This window comes from Heterodontus francisci, unplaced genomic scaffold (genome assembly GCF_036365525.1).
Source record: "Heterodontus francisci isolate sHetFra1 unplaced genomic scaffold, sHetFra1.hap1 HAP1_SCAFFOLD_1519, whole genome shotgun sequence".
NCBI classification, from domain to species: domain Eukaryota; kingdom Metazoa; phylum Chordata; class Chondrichthyes; order Heterodontiformes; family Heterodontidae; genus Heterodontus; species Heterodontus francisci.
In genome coordinates this window covers 44,238-70,245 of record NW_027141846.1, presented here as the reverse complement: position 1 = coordinate 70,245, position 26,008 = coordinate 44,238, and the positions used below count along the sequence as shown (strand labels likewise).

Here is a 26,008-nt window from a genome sequence, read left to right as displayed (position 1 = left end):
TGCTCTTTTGTCCGTGTTTGAACCAAGGCTGTAATGAGGTCAGGAGCTGAGTGGCCCTGGCGGAACCCAAACTGAGCGTCACTGAGCAGGTTATTGCTAAGCAAGTGCTGCTTGATAGCACTGTTGATGACACCTTCCATCACTTTACTGATGATTGAGAGTAGACTGATGGGGTGGTAATTGGCCGGGTTGGACTTGTCCTGCTTTTTGTGTACAGGACATACCTGGGCAATTTTCCACATTGCCGGGTAGATGCCAGTGTTGTAGCTGTACTGGAACAGCTTGGCTAGGGGTGCGGCAAGTTCTGGAGCACAGGTTTTCAGTACTATTGCCGGAATGTTGTCGGGGCCCACTGCCTTTGCAGTATCCAGTGCCTTCAGTCGTTTCTTGATATCACGCAGAGTGAATCGAATTGGCTGAAGTCTGGCATCTGTGATGCTGGAGACTTCAGGAGGAGGCCGAGATGGATCATCAACTCGGAACTTCTGGCTAAAGATTGTTGCAAATGCTTCAGCCTTATCTTTCGCACTGATGTGCTGGGCTCCCCCATCATTGAGGATGGGGATATTTGTGGAGCCACCTCCTCCAGTTAGTTGTTTAATTGTCCACCACCATTCACGGCTGTATATGGCAGGACTGCAGAGCTTAGATCTGATCTGTTGATTCTCGGATCGCTTAGCTCTGTCTATCGCATGCTGCTTATGCAGTTTGGCACGCAGATAGTCCTGTGTTGTAGCTTCACCAGGTTGACACCTCATTTTGAGGTATAACTGGTGCTGCTCCTGGGATGCCCTCCTGCACTCTTCATTGAACCAGGGTTGGTCTCCTGGCTTGATGGTAATGGTAGAGTGGGGGATATGCCGGGCCATGAGGTTACAGATTGTGGTTGAGTACAATTCTGCTGCTGCTGATGGCCCACAGCACCTCATAGGTGCCCAGTTTTGCATTGCTAGATCTGTTTGAAATCTATCCCATTCAGCACAGTGATAGTGCCACACAACACGATGGACGGTATCCTCAATGTGAAGGCGGGACTTCGTCTCCACAAGGACTGAGCGGTCGTCATTCCTACCAATACTGTCATGGACAGATGCATTTGCCGCAGGCAGATTAGTGAGGACGAGGTCAAGTATGTTTTTCCCTCTTAGTTCCTTCACCACCTGCCGTAGACCCAGTCTAGCAGCTATGTCCTTTAGAACTCGGCCAGCTCGGTCAGTAGTGGTGCTACCGAGCCACTTTTGGTGATGGACATTGAAGTCCCCCACCCAGAGTACATTCTGTGCCCTTGCTACCTTGAGTGCTTCTTCCAAGTGGTGTTCAACATGGAGGAGTACTGAGTCATCAGCTGAGGAGGGGCACTAGGTGGTAATCAGCAGGAGGTTTCCTTGCCCATGTTTGACCTGATGCCATGAGACTTCATGGGGTCCGGAGTCGATGTTGAGGACTCCCAGGGCAACTCCCTCCCTACTGTATACCACTGTGCCACCACCTCTGCTGGGTCTGTCCTGCTGGTGGGACAGGACATACCCAGGGATGGTGATGGCAGTGTCTGGAACATTGTCTGTAAGGTATGATTCCGTGAGTATGACTATGTCAGGCTGTTGCTTGACTAGTCTGTGGGACAGCTCTCCCAACTTTGGCACAAGCCCCCAGATGTTAGTAAGGAGGACTTTGCTGGGTTTGCCGTTGTCGTTTCCGATGCCTAGGTCGATGCCGGGTGGTCTGTCCGGTTTCCTTCTGTTTTGTAGCAGTTAGATACATCGGCTATTTCAGAGTCAACCACATTGCTGTGAGTCTGGAGTCGCATGTAGGCCAGACCAGGTAAGGACAGCAGATTTCCTTCCCTAAATGACATTAGTGAACCAGATGGGTTTTTACAACAATCGACGATGGTTTCATGGCCATCATTAGACTAGCTTTTAATTCCAGATTTATTCAATGAATTCAAATTCCACCTTCTGCTGTGGTGGGATTTGAACCCATGTCCCCAGAGCAATACCCTGGGTCTCTGGGTTACTAGTCCAGTGACAATATCACTACGCCACCGTAGAACACATCTATGGTGAAAACCTGAGTGGAAGTTTGGTGAAATCGCACTGATTATGGGAGTCATGAGAGAAGAATATAGAGGGATACAGGAGCAGCATGGAAAGGGATAATTAGAGTGAATGGAGGCTTTTGTGAAGTGTTCACACCAGCAGTGGTGAGTTGGACCGAATGGCCTGTTTATTTGCTGTAAGTTCCAAGTAAAGCCTATAGTCCACACATTTTGACACCCTCATCTAATAAAAATCAAAAACAAAATTGCATCCACTCTTTCCTTGTTTCTCTTCCATGTAATAAGACTTGTCAATAACCGTTACCTCAACCTTGCATCTAATCTGTTTACTGCTTATCTATACATGGAATCTGGCCAGTGTAATAACCAGACTCTGAGCTTCGTGATCAAGAATAAAGGGAACAGTGCATTTTGTCTTTTGCAAACAACCCTCCCAGATTTTTCTGCCAAGACTACAGTGGGTGTAATGGTGCTAGATGTTATTAACACGTAAATCAGCCAGCAACTCCCAGCAAGGTGCAAACACGACATGTCCTCCTAACAGCACTGTGGGTGCACCTACACCACATGGACTGCAGGGGTTCAAGAAGGCAGCTCACCCACCACCTTCTCCAGGGCAATTAAGGGATGGACAACAAAGATTGGCCCTGTTGGCACAAGTTACGGAGCCGATTTGCACTTCTCCGCCAATAGACTCCTGAAAACGGCAGCTCACCCTCAACCTGCCGGATGGGTTTCAAGCAATTGCTGCATCAACTTCCCGCTAAACTCACAGAAAATTGGGGCCGGAACCCTTTTAATGAGAAGATCTGCAATTGCCTCAATATGGCTGCCTGAGTCATACACTCTGGAATCCCTCCCTACGCCTCTCCAAATGTGTTTCCTCTTCTAAGACTCTCCTTAAAATCCATGTCTTTGAATAAGCGCTGGCTGTTTTAATGGCCCCGTTCTTTGGCTCGGTGTCCAATGTCTTTCCGTACATCTTTTCTGCCTTAAAGGTGCTAGACAAATGCAGATCGTTGCTGTTGTAATTTGTGGGTAAATAACACACTTTCTTTATTTTCCAGGAAGCAATCAAAAAATATAGATGATTACAGAATCAACGTGTGTTCTTCCAGATCCACTTACTGGTGCAAAGTCCTTTTTCCATTGAGTACCTTCTCTACAGCAGTGCATCTCCAAACCTTCTCGAGGGCAATTAGGGATGGGCAATAAATGCTGGCCTAGCCAGCAACACCCACATCCCATGAATGTATTAAAAAAAAAAGTCATTGTGAACACAGATATGGGAGATTTGCTTGTCGACATCAGTCTGAGGTAGTCCATCACAATTCAGGTGTCACTTTGTAACGCATGCAAATTTCTGGGTGATGCTTAAAGCAATTCATCATTTTCAAGGTACAGATACATTTTCCCTAAAACAGAAAATACTTTCTAATTACCTCAGGAGTCACTGCTTGCAGGGATTAGGCTTTTAATTCCTTTAGTATAAAAGATTAGGAGGTAATCTAATTGAGATGTTTAAAACGATTAAAGGAGTTGACAGAGGACAAGGGCAGCAAATGCATGGGAACACCACCACCTGCAAGTTCCCCTCCAAGTCACACACCATCCTGACTTGGAACTATATCGCCGTTCCTTCACTGTCATTGGATCAAAATCCTGGAACTCCCTTCCTAACAGCATTGTGGGTGTACCTACCCCACATGGACTGCAGCGGTTCAAGAAGGCAGCTCACCACCACCTTCTCAAGGGCAATTAGGGGATGGCCAACAAAGGCTGGCCTTGCCAGTGACACCCACATCCCATGAATGAATTTTTTTTTTAAATCGAGAAAAACTATTTGCTCTGGTTGGTGGGGGGAGTGCAGAACAAGGGGACCGTTCAGGGGTGATCTTAGGAAGCACACAAAGGGGAGTGGAAATCTGGAACTCCCTGCCCCCAAAAACATGTTGGGGCTGGGGTCAAATTGATCATTTCCAAACAGAGATTGAAAGATTTTTTGCTGGGTGAGGGTATTCAGGATTACTGAATCAAGGCAGGCGAATGGAGTTAATTTACAGATCAGCCACAATCTAATTTAATGGCAGAACAGGCTCGATGGGCTGAATGGCCTCCTCCTGTTCATATATTCCACCTTCAAAAAAATGAAGAGAGACACCCTAAACTCTAATTGACCCGAGGACTTGCCCAAGTACAATTAGCCTCTAACTGACCTAGGAGGGCACAGCAATTATATCTTGTGGTCTTAAAGGGACACACCATTAAACAAAGCTGAAATTTCCTACATGAAGCAGCCACGCTGGGAATCCCCTTGTACATTTCACAAAGGAGGGGAGATTATGAGCATCTATGGTTCGCTGATGTGGCTCAGAAAGTTCCTGCAGAGAATCGTGAAGCCACCCAGAGCTGAAATGTCTCTGCTTGGTTCCTCAGTCTGTGCTGAACTGTCAAATTAAAGCCTCAAAGGGCCCCAGTGCTCCTGGATTAGTGAAAGTCAAAAATCAGCCAGGGTTTCTCCTCCTGATCCTAACAGGCAAGAAAGAGAGTTTTTGGGTGGATATTTGAAGGCAGTTCGACGGGAGGGTGTGAGACCCTTGGCACGTGCAGAACAATGTTTAATTTCAGAGTCTATTTTCAGGAAGGAGAGCGGGAAGAGAAAAAGAGTGTGAGCTGAGGCCACTGATACTGATAGAATGGATTAGAAATTGGCACACTATCCATTTTAAGGCATAAAATGGATGCAAACCATACCAGCTTAGCAATTTGTGAAAATTTGGTCCCAGTGCTAAATTTGTGGAACCCTATTTTTAGGCGTCCTTAGTCAGGAATGGTGTGTGACTTGGAGGGGAATTTGCAGGTGGTGATGTTCCCATGCATCTGCTGCCCTTGTCCTTCTAGGTGGTAGAGGTCATGGGTTTGGAAGGTGCTGTCGAAGGAACCTTGGTGAGTTGCTGCAGTGTATCTTGTAGATGTGCGTCGGTGGTGGGTGGAGTCAGCGACTCAGTGGCACAGCAGGGGGGTATCTTTTACAAACAAGTTCTCCCAGCAACAAGCTGAGTGGGGAAAATCGTTAAAATCTACCCAGCATCCCGTGCCGAACACAAAAGCCATGGTCGAAATTTCTGCGCAGCTGGCGGACTGCACCTCACCGCTCCAGTGACCCGGGTTCAATTCCGGGTACTGCCTGTGCGGAGTTTGCAAGTTCTCCCTGTGTCTGGGTGGGTTTCCTCCGGGTGCTCCGGTTTCCTCCCACATGCCAAAGACTTGCAGGTTGATAGGTAAATTGGCCATTATAAATTGCCCCTAGTATAGGTAGGTGGTAGGGAAATATAGGGACAGGTGGGGATGTGGTAGGAATATGGGCTTAGTGTAGGATTAGTATAAATGGGTGGTTGATGGTCGGCACAGACTCGTTGGGCCGAAGGGCCTGTTTCAGTGCTGTATCTCTAAACTAAACTAAACCTGTGTGGGCACTAGCGGGCGATGCTGGAGAAGAGTAATTAAAGGAACAAATTTATCACTTCAATTAATCATTCCACTGCTTTCTAAATCCAGATTTAATTCACAGTGGTCGTTTATGTCTCCTTACTCCTGTAAAAAAAAAGGATGACGGAGGAATTGAAATCAGACAGGAACCCCAAGCGACCAACTCGCCAACCAATCCGTGCTTGAGTTATCTGGCCAGAATTCCCGCTGGAAGTAGGTGCTGGGGAGGGGGAGGGGAGGGGGGGGGGTGGTGTGGGGAAGGGAGCAACCTCAAGGATACAAGGTCAAAGGACATCAAGGTCCCGATGCTATTGTTATCTCCACCTGCGTTACTGCAGTCATTGAGTCATAGAGTGAAACAGCACAGAAACAGGCCCTTCAGCCCATCATGTCCGTGCCGGCCATCAAGCACCTAACTATTCTAATCCCATTTTCCAGCACTAGGCCCGTAGCCTTGTGATTCTTCTTGTGCCAAATCCGCTCGTTCACCAAGACTTCCACCTATGTAACATCGCCCACCTCCACTCCTGCCTTAGCTCATCGGCTGCTGAAACCCTCATCGATGCCTTTGTTACCTCCGGATATTGCATCTCTGGTAAAGCTGCCTACAAGTCGAGCTCGCCCCTGCGATAGTTTCTTCCAGCTCATTCATCACTCTCTCATTATCAATCTTTCACCTCCACCCTGCTGTCACTCAGCAGCCACCTACAGTACAGTGAGAGATTGTCCGTATTATTCTCAGGAAGAATCCCTCGACTGTCTGAGCGGGACTCGGGCCTGTGCTCACATTGTCAGTCTTTGCACTCTCACTTTCTCGAAGGCACTTGCTGAAGTCCAACCTTGGAAATCACTCAACCCCATTTATTAACCTGTATGTAACAGGGAGGGGTGAAGGATCCATTTATATCTCACTAGAAGAGAAGGTTTCCCATAAATCATGGGCCTCGGTCACAGCTCATCCTTAACTGTAATACAAACACACACAAGGACAAGTACAGCACGGGTTAGATACAGAGTAAAGCTCCCTCTACACTGGTTACGAGGATAGGGAGGGGTGAGGCCCAGGAGGGCTCTGAACAGAAAACTGAGAATTTTAAAACTGAGGCCTTGTCAGACTGGGAGCACAGGGTGATGACCGAAATAAACTTGATGTGATTTAAGATAATAGGCAGCAGAGTTTGGGATACGCTTACACTTCCAAAGGGACAAGAGGCTGGCCAGAAAAGCAGAGCACCTGAAGAACAGAGAGTCAAGAAACAACCTAAAGCAGCACCTGAGGTAACAAGGAGGAGAAGCTAGGGGAAAAAATCACTGAATCATCGCTCTCGTGCAGCAACCCAGCACATCACTGGAAAGTGGTTTGGCTCCATGCCAAGTGCCAGCCAAGCACGACTGAGCTGCTAGAAAGAATATACCATCACTGTGATTGGCAGGAAAACCCAGTACCTTAAACTTACGATCCCTCTCTCAAAATCAGTCTGATGTTAAAGAGGCTGCAATCCTGAGACATGAAGTATTTGGTGATGCTTTTGAACTCAACACCTCACCCCATCTCCTTCCCTCTCCCCCTGTCTCCACATCTTCTCTCCTCCATCTCCCCCCATCTCCTATACTCTCTCTCTCCTTTCTTTCTGTCTCTCTTTCTCTCTCTCTGTCTCTTTCTGTCTCTCTCTTTCTCTCTCTCCTTCTGTCTCTCTTTCTTTCTGTCTCTGTCTCTGTCTCTCCTTCTGTCTGTCTCTCTCCTTCTGTCTCTCTCTCTCTCTCTCTCTTTCTCTCTCTCTTTCTTTCTGTCTCTCTCTCTCTCTTTCTGTCTCTCTCTCTCTCTTTCTGTCTCTCTCTCTCTCTCTCCTTCTGTCTCTTTCTCTCTCTTTCTGTCTCTCTCGCTCTCTCTCTTTGTCTCTCTGTCTCTCTCTTTCTGTCTCTTTTTCTCTCTCTCTGTCTCTCTCTTTCTGTCTCTCTCTCTCTCTTTTTCTGTCTCTTTCTCTCTCTCTTTCTGTCTCTCTCGCTCTCTCTCTTTGTCTCTCTGTCTCTCTCTTTCTGTCTCTTTTTCTCTCTCTCTGTCTCTCTCTTTCTGTCTCTCTCTCTCTCTCTCTCTTTCTGTCTGTCTGTCTGTCTCTCTCTCTTTATCACCCTTCGTCCCCCTACCTGCCCTTGGTCCCTGAAAAAGGGAGAGGTGCTGTCAGACCACAAAACAAAGATACCTCCGAAATCTTTGCATAGAAGCCATGTGAAACCAGGTGCTTTTTTGTTGATGTGTCTGAGTTCTTGCCAGTGTTCATACAGAGGGTCTGTTCATACTCTGCCAGAGGCAAAGCTTACTTTCAATATCCAGATACATTAGACAATCAGAAGTGAAGCTTTGATAAATAATGTCTGTGAAAGTCAGTGAAAGCTCAGTGGCTGCAGACCACAGTCTGTGATGGGGGTAGGCGAGAGTCAAAGAGTGAAGAAAGTCAATTTATATAGTGCCTTACCCCTTCAAAATGCCTTGCATTAAGTCAACAGAAGGATTTCGAGTGGAAGTAACCAGTTTATAAGACAGGTAGTCTTAGAAATGTAGTCACTGTTGTAATATCGGGCTTCGGCCAATTTGCACACAAAAAGGTGATAATGACCAGATCTGTTTTTGTGATGTTGGTTGAGGGATAAATATTGGTCAGGACCCCGGGGAAAACTCCCCTGCTCTTCTTCAAAATAGCACCATGGGTTCTTTTAAATCCACCTGAGAGGGCCTCAGTTCAACATCTCATCTGAAACACGGCACCTCTGACCAGTTGCAGTACTGAGGGAGTGCTGCACTGACTGTCAGCATGGATTATGTGCTCAAGTCTCTGGAGTGGGGCTTAAACCCACAAGCTTCTGACTCGGAGGTGAGCGTGTCTACCCATTGGACCACAACTGATACCTTAGTTATTGTTGCAATCTGACAAGAATAGCCAGTATCTTAAACTCAACGAACATTTCAAAGGCTATTGTGCCTTTCTCATCTTGCAGAAACCAGCTCAGGGATTCGATAATGCCGAGATATACGAGCTCCTGTCTTATAAACATCTTACTTCCTCTCCAGTTCTTTCTGTTGACTCACTGCTGCTACTTAGTTTTAGTTTAGTTTAGTTTTAGTTTATAGATACAGCACTGAAACAGGCCCTTCGGCCCACCGAGTCTGTGCCGACCATCAACCACCCATTTCTACTAATCCTACACTAATTCCATATTCCTACCACATCCCCACCTGTCCCTATATATTTCCCTACCACCTACCTATACTAGGGGCAATTTATAATGGCCAATTTACCTACCAACCTGCAAGTCTTTGGCATGTGGGAGGAAACCGGAGCACCCGGAGGAAACCCACGCAGACACAGGGAGAACTTGCAAACTCCGCACAGGCAGTACCAGAATTGAACCCAGGTCGCTGGAGCTGTGAGGCTGCGGTGCTAACCACTGTACCACTGTGCCGCCCATAACTTGATAAACCCCTTAACCCTCGCCTTGACAACAGAACTATCCCGCTCTCAAACGGTGAGCTCTCCGCAGATCCGCACAGGAGTCTGTGTAATGATCGCGGTAAGTGGGCATGAGCAATATTGAAGGCACGGGATCTCGGAGTTCCAGGGTTGGGAGACGGAATGTGCATTAACCTCTGAAGTTGCTCTCTCAGGGATTCTGTACGCTTCAGAGCTCGTCCGTAAATTCCACGGGATCAGATAACAAAACCAACCGCACAAATACTGTAAAATGATGAAAGATGGTTTGCCATAAAAATTAATCCATAGAAATTCGATCAGTACACGAAGGAGAAAGGAATAGAAGGATATGTTGATAGGATGAGATAAAGAGGGAGTGGGAGGACACTCATGTGGAGCATAAACACCAGCATGGACCAGTGGGCCGAATGGCCTGTTCCGTGTCATTAATACTTTGTAATATCTAACCCATTTTTAAATGTTGGCAGTCTCTCGTCAAATTACAAATGCAGTCGCGAATTCCTCAGCCTCTCAACCCTTTGTGTAAAAAGATTTCTCCCACTTTATTATTAATCTGATTATCTATATCATTTTGCTCTGGACCCTCCAATCATTGGAAACCGTTTGTTTCTACCTATTCTGTCTCATTCCTTCATAATTTTAAACACCTTTATCTAACCACCTCTTATTCTCCTCTGTTCTGATACAAAGCAGCCCCAATTTACATCAGAATTTAGCAATGGGAGAAGGCCATTCAGCCCCTCAAGCCTGTTCTGCCATTCGATGAGAACATGACTGATCTGCAACCTAACTCCAAATACAAGCCTTTGCCCAATATCCCTTAATACCTTTGGTTAACACATGTGTAGAAGTGTTTCCTAATTTCACTCCTGAAAGGTCTGTCTCTAATTTTGAGACTCTGCCCCCTAGTCCTAGACTCCCCAACCAGTGGAAATAGGGTAGATAGCTTTCTCTCTATCAGTTGCCCTTAATATCTTGAGAACGCAGATCAAATCACCTTCTAAATTCCAGGGATACAATCCTAGTTTGTGCAATCTCTCCTCGTAATTTAACCCTTGGAGTCCAAGTTTCATTCTGGTAAATCTGCCCTGTACTCCCTCCAAGGCCAATATATCCTTCCTTATGGTGCGGTGCTCAGAATTTTCTTTGTATTTTTGTTTCCACACACCAGGCAGCGTCTTAGTGAATCTGTGCGATACTCTCACTAGTTCTTCAACATCCTCCTTGTAATGCGGAGGCCAAAGATGCGGACAGTCCGTCAACTGTGGCCACATGAAGGTGTTATGTAGCATCACCACTACCCCTCAACTTTTATATTCTACGCCTCTTGGTGGGAGGAAACTGTTTTCACTTGACAGGAGGGTCGGTAAGTAGAGAACACCGATTTAAAATAATTGCCAAAAAACCCCATGAGGGAGATGAGGAGAAATGGATTTTACACAGTGAGTTGTGATCTGGGAGGCGCTGCTTGAAAGGGCGGTGGAAGCAGATTGAATAGTAACTTTCAAAAGGGAATTGGATAAATAGTTAAAGGGGAAAGATTTGCAGGGCTATGGGGGAAGGGGCAGGGGGGGCCTGTGGGGACTAATTGGATAGCTCTTTCAAAAGGCCAACAGGGGCAGGATGGGCCGAATGGCCTCCTCCGTTGCTGTATGGTTCTATGAAGTCTCAGGTTTTCCCTTCTTTGAACTGAACCATTTGTACTTTCGAGTGAGCTGGTGTTTGTTTTTGACTGCTGGGTGTTAAAGGCATCCCAGAGTCCAACCTGAGCCTAACTGTTGGAGACAGGATTCAGCAAGCAAGCAAGCAGGGTCCTCCTCACAGTTCAGCAGCGAGGACTAAATGCTCCGTGCTAATTGCTTTTCATTTTACTGCATGGCGTGAATCGGTTGAACACACACAAGTAGCACCGTCAGTCTCTGCTTCTACACACCAGCATATACAATGAAATAAAGTCAGTCAATACAATTCCTTACATTAAACTCATGATGCTGGCTATTTCTGTCACTTGAGATTTATCTTTTTGTGTTTCTCTCTCTCTCTCTCTCCTGGCTTGTTTGGTTTTGCTTGACCATAGTCCCACACGCACCCTCCCACTCAGCGTCCCTTTCTCTTTGTCCTCCCTCCTTCTCTGAGCCTCTTTCACAACGAGTGCAGTCCCCTTCACTCACAGACTACAACTTGGATCAAACTAAACTGAAGACACGTGTCCGCAAAAAGGAACACCCCCCCCCCCCCCCCCCCCACCCTCCTCCCTGTACAGGATCAACACACAGCCCTGCAGGCACAGGAGAAAGAGAGAGCCACACACAGAGAGACAGGAGAGACACACAAAGAGAGAGAAAGCAGACAAAGAGGGAGAAAGACAAACACACACAGGCACAAGAGAGAAGAAATAGAAACCAGGTAGAGAGGAAGAGAAAGGCACAGACGAGGAGAGAAAAAAACAAAGTTAGGGAGCGAGAAATAACCAGAGACAGACAAGCAAGTAGATACCACATCAGAAGGAGGGACAGAGACGTACACTTTCCAGACACTTTAATGAGGTTTTAAGTCCCAATGAACTTTGCTAGGCAGGATGAATCTTTCCGTCAAGGGCAGCTTGCTCATTCTGGTCATTTCTGTTCAGATGCCAACTGCTGCTTCTCACCCTCAGTGCCTGGACTTCAAGCCTCCGTTTAAACCCTCTGAACCCCTGTCATTCTGCTCCATGTATTCATCCTTCGGGTGCTGCGACTCCCGCATGGACTCTAACATTGCTCGGAGATACCAGCACATCCTCAGCTACTTCCATCACTCGGGAATCTCTGTCTGTGCAAAGTACATCCATGAACTCCTGTGTCAGGTAAGATGGCTTTAAATAATATGGGGGGGGGGGGGGGTGGTGGGGTTCTGCTTTAGGGTTTGGGATTGGAGTCTCTGATTGGGGGATTTGGGGTTTGGTCGGGGGTGGTTTGATTGTGAATATTGAATTAGTTTAGAGATACAGCACTGAAACAGGCCCTTCGGCCCACCGAGTTTGTGCCGACCATCAACCACCCATTTATACTAATCCTACACTAACCCCATATTCCCTACCACATCCCCACCTGTCCCTATGTTCTCCTACCTATACTAGGGGCAATTTTTAATGGCCAATTTACCTACCAACCTGCAAGTCTTTTTGTTTTGTGGGAGGAAACCGGAGCACCCGGAGGAAACCCACGCAGACACAGGGAGAACTTGCAAACTCCACACAGGCAGTACCCAGAATTGAACCCGGGTCCCTGGAGCTGTGAGGCTGCGGTGCTAACCACTGTGCCAGTGTGCCGCAAACAATTAGGTTTGTAATTTCTCATTGGGCTACATTTGGGATTGGGGGGTGGGTTTCTCTTTGGGGTTGGTGGATTTCTTACTGAGGTGTGTCGGATTGGGATTGAGGATTTTGATTGGCAGGGTTTCGGATTGGGATTTATTTTAAGAGTTTCTGTTTGCGGGCAATTGGTTTGTGGGATTTCTGATTGGGATTTGCCATTGTTAGTTTCTGACAGTGAATTTTGGATTGGGATTCATTTTGGGGTGGTGATTGGGATTGGGGATTTCGGATTGAGTTGGGGAAATTCTGATTGGGATTTTGGATTGGGGATTTTTGATTTTGGAATAGGATTGGGAATTTCTGATTGGGATTGAGGATTTTGGGATTGAGGATTTTGGGATTGAGGACTGGGAGTTTCTTTACAATGCAGATCCGTCGGTCTGTGGGGTGGGTTATGGGGGTGCAGGAGTGGGCAGTTAGCTTCTCCGGGGAGAAAGGTACCCCCCAGCACTTAGCAGTGCAAAGTACGGAGCTGGTTGGGAGGTCAAAGAATTAATTGTGGCATTCCCTCTTTAATCAGGATCCTGATAATGAGGACCTCTTCCCTCCTCTGCCCCCACCCCCACCCCCACCCCCACCCCACTCACATGCACACACAAATTGTTTCAGCTCAGTGTTTCTGCCCATTCCCTACTCTTGAAGGTGCTGATCTTGCTGGTTAATTATTTGAAGGGTGCTTGGGTGTCTCTCTTCCACCGCCTCTATTCCGAGGGTGTGGAACCCTATTTGTAACAGTCACTCCACCCATCCCCGAGCTCCGTATGGACCAGAGATGGAACGTGGCACCCCAGTGCTGAGCTGTTCAACTTGCTGTGCCTAAACTTCCCTCCACCCCTCTCTCTCTCTCACCGAGCTTTCTGCCCACCTGTCCTGATATCTCCTTGTGTGGCTCGGTGTCACACACTGCTTTCTCCTGCAAAGAACCTTGGGACATTTCACTATGTTAAAGGTGCTATATAAGTTGTTGTTGTTGTTGTACAGCAACTCTCTGCCTGGGTTGGCGAGGAGATGCTGGAATCCATTGACTCGCCATGCCCACTCCAAACCACCAATCACCCTCCCCTCCTCCCCCCCCCGCCCCCCCCATTCCTATGCTCAGCACTCCACCCATCATGTCAAACCCTCCCCATTGCTCCAGCCCACACACACACACACCACCCCCCCCCCACCCCCAACCGCTTGTCCATGATCTCCCAGCTCCGCTGCACCATGAAAGTGATAGATTTTTGTTAACCAAAGGTATTAAAAGGGATATGAGGTAAAGGCGGGTATATGGAGTTCGGTCACAGATCAGCCATGATCTCATTTAATAGCGGGACAGGCTCGAGGGGCTGAATGGCCTCCTCCTGTCCCTACCCCATGCCCATCTCTCCACCACCCCTCCCCCTCACCAGGGTTCCTTTGCCACTTTCGTTCTACTTCAGAATATCTTCATACAGAGAGATTCCTGCAGGCACTGACTCAGCCTTCCTCCAGTACACTCACTCCCCCCCAGGCTAACGGAAAATGTAATGAAGTTTCACCACATGCTTCAGACTGAAGCAAAGATGCATTTTTGAGGGATTGAGGTGGGTTTTTTTTTAACCTTATCCTATATTTCTAAAATGAATCATATTCTACCGGAAATAAAAAATTAACTCTTCAGAGATAGTTCCATACTGCGAAAAATGGAACAAAAATTGAGAGAAAAACACACATCAAAACAGCAGGCACCACAAACTTCTGTAATAAGTAGAGACATGCTAACTGTTCAGAGTCACTGTTTATTCAGCAGGGTAAGGATCTTCTTCTTCTTCTTTGGCCTCCTTGTCTCGAGAGACAATGGGTAAGCGCCTGGAGGTGGTCAGTGGTTTGTGAAGCAGCGCCTGGAGTGGCTATAAAGGCCAATTCTAGAGTGACAGGCTCTTCCACAGGTGCTGCAGATAAAATTGGTTGTCGGGGCTGTTACACAGTTGGCTCTCCCCTTGCGCTTCTGTCTTTTTTCCTGCCAACTGCTAAGTCTCTTCGACTCGCCACGCTTTAGCCCCGCCTTTATGGCTGCCTGCCAGCTCAGGCGATCGCTGGCAACTGACTCCCATGACTTGTGATCAATGTCACAGGACTTCATGTTGCATTTGCAGACATCTTTAAGGCAGAGACATGGACGGTCGGTGGGTCTGATACCAGTGACGAGCTCGCTGTACAATGTGTCCTTGGGGATCCTGCCATCTTCCATGCGGCTCACATGGCCAAGCCATCTCAAGCGACGCTGGCTTATGCTGGGGATGTTGGCCGCCTCGAGGACTTCTGTGTTGGAGATACGGTCCTGCCACCTGATGCCAAGGATCCTCCGGAGGCAGCGAAGATGGAATGAATTGAGACGTCGCTCTTGGCTGACGTACGTTGTCCAGGTCTCGCTGCCGTAGAGCAAGGTACTGAGGACACAGGCTTGATACACTTGGACTTTTGTGTTCTGTGTCAGTGCACCATTTTCCCACACTCTCTTGGCCAGTCTGGACATAGCAGAGGAAGCCTTTCCCATGCGCTTGTTGATTTCTGCATCGAGAGACAGGTTACTGGTGATAGTTGAGCCTAGGTAGGTGAACTTTTGAACCACTTCCAGAGCGTCCTGTCCCATGATGTTCGGTAAGGGTCACTCACTGTGTAACTGTACAGAGTCACTGTTTATTCAGCAGGGTAAGGATCACTCACTGTGTAACTGTACAGAGTCACTGTTTATTCAGCAGGGTAAGGGTCACTCACTGTGTAACTGTACAGAGTCACTGTTTATTCAGCAGGGTAAGGATCACTCACTGTATAACTGTACAGAGTCACTGTTTATTCAGCAGGGTAAGGATCACTCACTGTGTAACTGTACAGAGTCACTGTTTATTCAGGGTGAGGGTCACTCACTGTGTAACTGTACAGAGTGAATGTTTATTCAGGGTGAGGGTCACTCACTGTGTAACTGTACAGAGTGAATGTTTATTCAGGGTGAGGGTCACTCACTGTGTAACTGTACAGAGTGAATGTTTATTCAGGGTGAGGATCACTCACTGTGTAACTGTACAGAGTCACTGTTTATTCAGCAGGGTAAGGGTCACTCACTGTGTAACTGTACAGAGTCACTGTTTATTCAGCAGGGTAAGGATCACTCACTGTATAACTGTACAGAGTCACTGTTTATTCAGCAGGGTAAGGATCACTCACTGTGTAACTGTACAGAGTCACTGTTTATTCAGCAGGGTAAGGATCACTCACTGTGTAACTGTACAGAGTCACTGTTTATTCAGCAGGGTAAGGATCACTCACTGTGTAACTGTACAGAGTGACTGTTTACTCAGGGTGAGGGTCACTCACTGTGTAACTGTACAGAGTGAATGTTTATTCAGGGTGAGGATCACTCACTGTGTAACTGTACAGAGTCACTGTTTATTCAGCAGGGTAAGGGTCACTCACTGTGTAACTGTACAGAGTCACTGTTTATTCAGCAGGGTAAGGATCACTCACTGTGTAACTGTACAGAGTCACTGTTTATTCAGCAGGGTAAGGATCACTCACTGTGTAACTGTACAGAGTCACTGTTTATTCAGCAGGGTAAGGGTCACTCACTGTGTAACTGTACAGAGTCACTGTTTATTCAGCAGGGTAAGGGTTACTCACTGTGTAACTGTACAGAGTCACTGTTTATTCAGCAGGGTAAGGATCACTCACTGTGTAACTGTACAGAGTCACTGTTTATTCAGCAGGGTAAGGATCACTCACTGTGTAACTATACAGTGACTGTTTATTCAGCAGGGTAAGGGTCACTCACTGTGTAACTGTACAGAGTCACTGTTTATTCAGCAGGGTAAGGATCACTCACTGTGTAACTATACAGTGACTGTTTATTCAGCAGGGTAAGGGTCACTCACTGTGTAACTGTACAGAGTCACTGTTTATTCAGCAGGGTAAGGATCACTCACTGTGTAACTGTACAGAGTCACTGTTTATTCAGCAGGGTAAGGATCACTCACTGTGTAACTATACAGTGACTGTTTATTCAGCAGGGTAAGGGTCACTCACTGTGTAACTGTACAGAGTCACTGTTTATTCAGCAGGATAAGGGTCACTCACTGTATAACTGTAGATTTATCCCAGTTCCTGTTTAACTCCCAGCCACCAAAAACAGTAATATGCATTGGGGTAGAATATATGACCAGATTCCAATTGCCCAGATTGTATGTGTGACCTCAGACAGTAAGCAATAGCAGGCTATTTGGCCATGGCAGGCATCAAAGCTGAGCTCCGACCCGACGTCACCTGTCTCTCACAGACTTGGGGCTGAATTTTCCCCACAGAGACTGGAATGTGATTAAAGTCAATATTTTCATCTGGATGAGCCCTGACTTGGCATTGAGACAGGTTCCCTGACCAATTAAGGACAGCAGGCGGGCTCTCGAAGCTGGAGGGTCAATCAGAGGGCCTGCAGCTTCAGATAAGCACCCAACTGCAGTACAAGGTAAGTAACTGAGAGGGTGCCTCAACAAGAAGGTGCCCTCTCAGCCCCTTTTTAAAAAGTGTGCGTGGTGTGGATGGGGTGCCCCTTTTACAGGGGCAGCCTTTGGTTGTACCCTCAACCAGGTTGACAGGGAGGGTCTGTAGGCCTGCATGGAGTGCCAGTACCCCAGCCTGCCACTGGGTGCCCACTTCCAGGCAGTGTCGGGGAACTGGAGGCTGATTGGAAAATCCCAGACAGCCTCCTTAATCCCTGCTCAACAAGGCTCTTAACAAGCCTAATTACCTGCCCTCCTCATGGGGGCCATCCCAGGCTCCAAACCCGTGTCAGCCAAAACAGCCGCTGTTGGGAAGGAAGTTGGGAAACAGGCACACTGGCCAGCCTCAGAACTTTGAGGCCCTGTCAGCCTTCATTCTCAACATCAGTGGGGCTCGAAAATCCAGCCCTTGGACTTTACTGGGAACCCCTGTCTGATTCAGTCACTAAACCATGAGTGGCTGAGACCATTTGTCAAAACTTTCCCTTCTCCTCAGGCATATTGTGATCACACTGTGACCCAGCTCAATACTCCTGGCAGCCTCTAACACCACCCCCTCCCCTTCCCCGCCCTCCCTTTCAGTCAGCTGTGGCTCAGTGGGTAGCACTCTCGCTCCCGAGTCAGAAGGTTGTGGGTTCAAGTCAGAACTGGCTCAGTCACAGAAGACAGAGGGTAGCAGTGGAAGGGTGCTTTTCTGAATGGAGGGATGTGACTAGTGGTGTTCCGCAGGGATCAGTGCTGGGACCTTTGCTCTTTGTAGTATATATAAATGATTTGGAGGAAAATGTAGCTGGTCTGATTAGTAAGTTTGCGGACGACACAAAGGTTGGTGGAGTTGCGGACAGTGATGAGGATTGTCAGAGGATACAGCAGGATATAGATCGGTTGGAGACTTGGGCGGAGAAATGGCAGTTGGAGTTTAATCCGGAAAAATGTGAGGTTATGCATTTTGGAAGGTCTAATGCAGGTGGGAAGTATACAGTAAATGGCAGAACCCTTAGGAGTATTGACAGGCAGAGAGATCTGGGCGTACAGGTCCACAGGTCACTGAAAGTGGCAACGCAGGTGGATAAGGTAGTCAAGAAGGCATACGGCATGCTTGCCTTCATCGGTCGGGGCATAGAGTATAAAAATTGGCAAGTCATGCTGCAGCTGTACAGAACTTTAGTTAGACCACACTTAGAATATTGCATGCAATTCTGGTCGCCACACTACCAGAAGGACGTGGAGGCTTTGGAGAGGGTACAGAAGAGGTTTACCAGGAGGTTGCCTGGTCTGGAGGGCATTAACTATGAGGAGAGGTTGGATAAACTCCGATTGTTTTCACTGGAACGACGGAGGTGGAGGGGCGACATGATAGAGGTTTACAAAGTTATGAGCGGCATGGACAGAGTGGATAGTCAGAAGCTTTTTCCCAGGGTGGAAGAGTCAGTTACTAGGGGACATAGGTTTAAGGTGAGAGGGGCAAAGTTTAGAGGGGATGTGCGAGGCAAGTTCTTTACACAGAGGGTGGTGAGTGCCTGGCACTTGCTGCCGGGGGAGGTGGTGGAAGCAGGTACGATAGCAACGTTTAAGAGACATCTTGACAAATACATGAATAGGATGGGAATAGAGGGATACGGTCCCCAGAAGTGCAGAAGGTGTTAGTTTCGGCAGGCATCAAGATCGGCGCAGGCTTGGAGGGCCGAATGGCCTGTTCCTGTGCTGTACTGTTCTTTGTTCACCCCAGAGACTTGAGCACAAAAATCTAGGCTGACACTCGTTGTGCAGTACTGAGGGAGTGCCGCACTGTCAGAGGTGCCGTCCTTTGGATAAGACATTAAACCGAAACCCCGTCTGCCCCCTCGGTTGGCCGTAAATGATCCCATGGCACTATTTGAAGCGGGGGAGTTCTCCCCGGTGTCCTGGCCAATGTTTATCCCTCGATCAACATCACAACAAACAGATTATCCGGTCATTATCAGATTGCTTTTTGTGGGATCGTGCTGTGCACCAAAATGGCTGCTGCACTTCCTACATTACGACAGTACTTCAAAAAGCACTTCATTGGGCGCGTAACATTTTGGGAAGCCCTGAAGTTTGTGAAAGGCCCTATATAAATGCATTTTTTCTTTTCTTTTAGAAGTGCTCCCCGTTTGCGGCTCACTTGTATGATGCTGAAGATGCCAACACGCCAGTCCGCCTGTTGCCAGGGCTCTGTGCCGATTACTGCACCGAGTACTGGAAGCAGTGTCGCTCGACGATCAGCCTGCTGACCGGGGACCAGCGGACAATGAAACTGGAGTCGGACCGGGAGAGGTTCTGCAACTACCTGGAGCTCCGGGACCGTGACTACTGTTACCCCAACGTCCTGTCCAGCAGCCAGCTCAACGCCAACCTGGGGGCGGTCCGAGCAGACCCCCAGGGCTGTCTCCAGCTCTGCCTGCAGGAGGTGGCCAACCGGCTGTGCAACCCGCTGGCTATGCTGCACGCCGGCGACGGCACTCACCGCTTCTTCGTGGCCGAGCAAGTGGGTCTGGTCTGGGTCTACCTGGCCAATGGGTCAAAGGTCAGCCGGCCCTTCCTCAACCTGACAGAGGCCGTGCTGACTTCCCCCTGGCTCGGGGATGAGCGGGGCTTCCTGGGCCTGGCCTTTCACCCCAACTTCAAGTGGAATGGCAAGGTCTACGTGTATTATTCCATATTCTCGAGGAAAGCAGAAAGAATCCGCATCAGCGAGTTCCAACTACTGCCCAGCAACATGAACGCACTGGACCACATGTCAGAAAGGTCAGAGCAACTCCGCCTCTTAAAGGGACAGCACACATGTAGCAGGCTCACAATTTAAGGGCACATCCTCCTTCCTGATGTAATAATCCTCTCTTCCAAGAGGACTGTATTTGATTTCCTTTCTCTACACAGGTTCCACGCGCACTGACTCTCTCACTGGGGTACAGTTCCACGTGCACTGACTCTCTCACTGGGGTACGGTTCCACGCACTGACTCTCTCACTGGGGTACGGTTCCACACGCACTGACTCTCTCACTGGGGTACGGAGCCACGCACTGACACTCTCACTGGGGTACGGTTCCACGCGCACTGACACTCTCACTGGGGTACGGTTCCACGCGCACTGACACTCTCACTGGGGTACGGTTCCACGCACTGACTGTCTCACTGGGGTACGGTTCCACGCGCACTGACACTCTCACTGGGGTATGGTTCCACGCACTGACACTCTCACTGGGGTACGGTTCCACGCACTGACTCTCTCACTGGGGTACGGTTCCACGCGCACTGACACTCTCACTGGGGTACGGTTCCACGCACTGACTCTCACTGGGGTACGGTTCCACGCGCACTGACTCTCACTGGGCTACGGTTCCACGCACTGACTCTCTCACTGGTGTACGGTTCCACACGCACTGAAACTCTCACTGGGGTACGGTTCCACGCACTGACACTCTCACTGGGGTACGGTTCCACGCACTGACACTCTCACTGGGGTACGGTTCCACGCACTGACACTCTCACTGGGGTACGGTTCCACACGCACTGACACTCTCACTGGGGTACGGTTCCACACGCACTGACACTCTCACTGGGGTACGGTTCCACGCACTGACACTCTCACTGGCGTACGGTTCCACACGCACTGAAACTCTCACTGGGGTACGGTTCCACGCACTGACACTCTCACTGGGGTACGGTTCCACGCACTGACACTCTCACTGGGGTACGGTTCCACGCACTGACACTCTCACTGGGGTACGGTTCCACACGCACTGACACTCTCACTGGGGTACGGTTCCACGCACTGACACTCTCAGTGGGGTACGGTTCCATGGGCGTAGGTGCTTCCAGAACACGTGCACCTGGCCCTTCCAGCTCGTGAGCAGAAGTGGGTCCCCTGGCTAACCCTGGGGCATTGAGTCTAATTTAGGAGCCCGTAAGTCCCAGACTGCCCGAGTTCGGGGGTTCTAAACTTTGACATTCCCAGTGTGGACCGGTCAGCTTGTTCGCAGATTCTCTGCTCCGAGTCCACAGGAATTTAAACAGAATATTAACTTCCGCAGGGTGATTTTGGAGGTGGTGGAACCAGCCTCGAACCACAATGGAGGGCAGCTACTGTTTGGAAGCGACGGGTATCTCTACATCTTCACTGGAGACGGGGGCCGAGCCGGAGATCCCTTTGGCAAGTTTGGAAACGCCCAGAATAAGTAGGTTTGACGCTGTGTGTATGTGTGTGTGTGTGCATGTGCGTGTTGCCCTTTAATGACGGGAAACTCCCACAGCATTGCTCAATGATTCTCGGGAATTTATCACATTTGATATTAGTTTTTCCCCATGTGAATCCACTGCTTTCACATGCCAGGGAGGTGATTACATGTGTGACACAATGTGTTATCCTGCTGCCGGAGAGTTTGCCTTAGAACCAGGACAGCCCATTCCACCGCTCAATCAGATCGTGGCTCCATTTAACTGTCCTTTTTTTTTTTGAGGGTGTGGGGGGGGAAGGGGGTAGACTGAGTTCCAGATTTACACTACTTTGTGTGAAGAAATGCTGCGTCTTACTTTAATTTTATGTATTGATCACACTAATATTGGGTCTCTCCCTCTCCTACCTTCGCTGTGCCTCTGCTTTTTCTCGCACCCTAGTACCCCGGCTCCTTGCCTCTCTGTCTCTCCACCGAATTGTTCAATCACGAATGGAGAATGTTAAACCACGAGGTTTCGGGCTCTGATCGTCCAATTAAAGTTCTACGCGGAATGCCAAAGGATGGGAGCGATGAGTGGGGGAGGGGATGTTTGCGAAATTTCAAATCAGAGTTGATCTGGTCACCGGAGACGGGGCGAGGAGCTCGTTAAAGAGCCAGTGATGGAGCCTGGCGTTCATTTAACCTGGCAGTTCCTACAAACAGCGGGGATCTGGCTCCTGTGCTGTGGGGGAGGGGAGGAGATTGGGGAGGGGGGTGGGGGGGGGAGAATCCTCTACTCTCTGGTGATGAAACTATGCCAAAGGAAGAGAAGGGGAGTTCGCCCCCAGTCTCCTGGTCTAAATCTATCCCTCAACCAACACCTCAAACAGTCACTTATCTCATTGCTTGACAGAGCCAGTGCCGAGAGGATACTTTCCCCCCTGGCTGGAATGTCTAGAACAAGGGGGGCACAATCTCAGGGTAAGGTGTCGGCCACTTAGGACTGGGATGAGAAGGAGTTTCTTTAATCAGCGCGTTGTGAATCTTTGGAATTCTCTACCCCCGGAGAGCTGTGGATGCTCAGTCGTTGAGTACGTTCAAAGCTGAGATTGGCAGATTTTTGCCGCCTAAGGGAATCAAGGGATCGTGGGCTGTTGATGTAGCTAATCAGCCATGATCTTATCGAATGGGCGGCACAGTGGCGCAGTGGTTAGCACCGCAGCCTCACAGCTCCAGGGATCCGGGTTCAATTCTGGGTACTGCCTGTGCGGAGTTTGCAAGTTCTCCCTGTGACCGCGTGGGTTTCCGCTGGGTGCTCCGGTTTCCTCCCACAGCCAAAGACTTGCAGGTTGATAGGTAAATTGGCCATTGTAAATTGCCCCTAGAGGGGGTAGGGGAATTGAGGGGATGCGGTAGGGAATATGGGATATGGGATTAATGTAGGATTAGTATAACTGGCCAAGAGAGTGTGGGAAAATGGCGCACTGACACGGAACACAAAAGTTCGAGTGTATCAGGCCTGTGTCCTCAGTACCTTGCTCTATGGCAGCGAGGCCTGGACAACGTATGTCAGCCAAGAGCGACGTCTCAATTCATTCCATCTTCACTGCCTCCGGAGAATCCTTGGCATCAGGTGGCAGGACCGTATCTCCAACACAGAAGTCCTCGAGGCGGCCAACATTCCCAGCATATACACCCTACTGAGTCAGCGGCGCTTGAGATGGCTTGGCCATGTGAGCCACATGGAAGACGGCAGATCCCCAAAGACACATTGTACAGCGAGCTCGCCACTGGTATCAGACCCACCGGCCGTCCATGTCTCCGCTTTAAAGACGTCTGCAAACGCGACATGAAATCCTGTGACCTTGATCACAAGTCGTGGGAGTCAGTTGCCAGCGTTCGCCAGAGCTGGCGGGCAGCCATAAAGACGGGGCTAAAGTGTGGCGAGTCGAAGCAGTCCAGAACAAGGGGACAGAACCTACAAATTTAGAGCCAGGCCGTTTAGGGGTGATGTCAGGAAGCATTTCCTCACATAAAGGGGAGTGGAAATCTGGAACTCTCTTCCCTAAAAAGCTGTGAGGTCAATTAGAAATTTCAATTAGATTTTTGTTGGTTAAGGGTATAAAGGAATAAGGCAGGTCGGTACAGATTTCCCACAATCTCACTGGGCGAACAGGCTCGAGGGGCTGAATGGCCTCCTCCCCTTCCTCGGTAATTTCTCACTTAAACCATAAAATGTCCCAGCTTCTCACTGCGGCACAAACCTGCTTCAAAAGACGCTCCTCAGTTTGCAAACGTCTTTCTTCCCTCCCTCGATTGCCCCTGCATTGGCAAGGAGGTACAGGACGAAGGCAGAAAATGTGTCTGCTGAGGGAAGGGGGGGGAGGGGGGGCAGGGGGTGTCGGGCTGCAGGTTTCAAATTGAACTTCTTTGAGCCGGGTGTTTGCGAGAGACTTGGCAAACACGGAGCCGAGAATGGCGGAAAAATAAATAAATCGCTCTGCCTCTGGCTGACTCAAGGGTCTGAAATCTGTTGGCAGTCAGTCTCGGGGTGAAGAACGTCCAGGATAAATCAAACACCACCATCCTCGTCCATCACTCCTTACCCTGAGGGCCAAGCAAGTAGTCACTATGGTAACGAGGCCTAGCTGCTTGGCTTTGGTAGGTCAGAGTAGGCCTCAGGCCTGCAGATTCCACCTAGAGAGGTGGAAAGTATAAAAGCTAATCCTTTTGGAGAATATTACTTAATGTAACTCATCTCTCACCTTCACAACCCCCTGCCTTTTTTTTCCAACTTCTGACGAGACTTTGACAAGCTCCATTGGCAGAAACTATGCCCCTTTTAGTTTAATTTCCTTTAGACATTTCTATTTTATGGCCGTCACAAGAAACAGCAAGAACTCCGCTCTCTGCCATCACTGCCACTCACAGCTGGCACAAATAATTGTTTGTGGGGCACCAGGTGCCAAGTTAGGGCCTCTGTTGCTCACAAATACATCCTGGACTCCTTCAGGTGCCCGTGTTCAGTGCCAGAGAACTGGGCCAAGTGCCCCTGGGAAACTGTGCCAAGGCTAACACTGAGCGTACCCAGTATTCATCTCACTCACACAGCATGAAAGAGCCTTGTATCATTCATTGTTTACATTCTGAAACTGCTCATTTATTCCAAGGCTTTTCTCAAACATTCTGAGCACTCTCTCCATCTAGTGAGTTTCATATCCAAAGGGTTTTGAAGATGTAACCCAGAATATTGTTCATCCTCGATCTATCAAACGCTCCCAGGACAGGTACAGCACGGGGCTAGATACTCTCCTCATCGGTCTGCTCCTGGGCCTGGCCAAGGTGGCAATTGACAGGTCCAGGTTGCGGGCCATCAGGGGGTCCGTCCTCCCCGATTGCCTGCCCCTCTTCCGCGGTTACATTCGCGCCCGGGTGTCCCTGGAGAAGGAGCATGCGGTGTCCGCCGGTATGCTTGAGGCCTTCCGCGACCGGTGGGCACCGCAGGGACTGGAGTGCATCGTCGACGCCGAGAATGGCATTTTAATTTGAGTTTTTTGTTTATTTATCTGGTTTTAATAAAGTTATTTTAAAACTGTAAATATGTACATAAAGGGGGCCTGAGGAATAAAGGCCCCCTGAACGTGAAAAATATAAAAGGGGCCTGGGGTATAAAGGCCACCTTAAAAAAAAACAGGGGTTAGATACAGAGTAAAGCTCCCTCTACACTGTCCCATCAAACACTCCCAGGACAGGTACAGCACTGACCCAGCTATGAGAATGGATGTGAATATATTTTTACCTTCCCTAGTTTAAGGGTACTGAAGCCAAGTGCAGCAGTCAAATCATCAAATAAATTGGGAATAGAATCTAGGATCTTCATGCTCCTTCCACGGCACCTTCCAAACCCATGACCTCTACCACCTAGAAGGACAAGGGCAGCAGATGCATGGGGACACCACCACCTGCAAGTTCCCCTCCAAGTCACACACCATCCTGACTTGGAACTATATCGCCGTTCCTTCACTGTCACTGGGTCAAAAATCCTGGAACTCCCTTCCTAACAGCACTGTGGGTGTACCTATCCCACATGGACTGCAGCGGTATCTGAAGGGGCTGCTCCTCAAATTCTGGCTGCACTTCAGTCCCACGCTCCTGATCTTTGGGCACCCGGTGCGGAGGGGCTTGGGCCGGGAGGAGGATCTCCTCGTCGGTCTGCTCCTGGGCCTGGCCAAGGTGGCAATTCACAGGTCCAGGTTGCGGGCCGTCGGGGGGTCCGTCCTCCCCGATTGCCTGCCCCTCTTCCGCGGTTACGTTCGCGCCCGGGTGTCCTTGGAGAAGGAGCATGCGGTGTCCGCCGGTACGCTTGAGGCCTTCCGCCACCGGTGGGCACCGCAGAGACTGGAGTGCATCGTTGTCGCCGAGAATGGCATTTTAATTTGAGTTTTTTGTTTATTTATCTGGTTTTAATAAAGTTATTTTAAAACTGTAAATATGTACATAAGGGGGGCCTGAGGAATAAAGGCCCCCTCGATGTGAAAAATATAAAAGGGGCCTGGGGTATAAAGGCCACCTTAAAAAAAAAATGGACTGCAGCGGTTCAAGAAGGCTGCTCACCACCACCTCCTCAAGGGCAATTAGGAATGGGCAATAAATGCTGGCCTGGCCAGCGACACCTATATCCCCAAAATGAATAAAAAGATTTGCATTTATATAGCACCTTTCACAACCTCAGGATGTCCCAAATAAGGGCGTTACAGCCAATGGAGTACTTTTTCAAGTGTAGTCACTGTTGTAATGTAGGTAACACGGCAGCCAGTGTGCACAGCAAGATCCCACAAACAGCAATGTGATAATGACCAAATCATCATTTTTTTTGTGTGATGTTTGTTGGTTGAGGGATGATTATTGGCCAGGACACAGGGGC

At 48.9% G+C, this 26,008-nt stretch overlaps 1 protein-coding gene across 4 annotated transcripts in view; it reads left to right on the top strand.

Moving 5' to 3' along the window:
• The first annotated feature begins 6,758 nt into the window (after positions 1 to 6,758).
• Positions 6,759 to 26,008, top strand: part of LOC137364930 (HHIP-like protein 1) — a 33,216-nt gene continuing 13,966 nt past the window's right edge. Inside the window, exons 1-4 of one of the 4 annotated variants that reach the window (XM_068027808.1) lie at positions 6,759 to 6,826; positions 11,693 to 11,881; positions 19,028 to 19,674; positions 20,962 to 21,105. In XM_068027808.1, the coding sequence (XP_067883909.1) occupies positions 11,747 to 11,881; positions 19,028 to 19,674; positions 20,962 to 21,105 (926 nt within the window). In that variant the 5' untranslated portion in view covers positions 6,759 to 6,826; positions 11,693 to 11,746. Of the gene's footprint in view, positions 6,827 to 10,175; positions 10,403 to 11,310; positions 11,882 to 19,027; positions 19,675 to 20,961; positions 21,106 to 26,008 lie in introns of those variants that run through there. The other 3 variants (XM_068027807.1, XM_068027806.1, XM_068027805.1) reach the window with 3 other exon arrangements.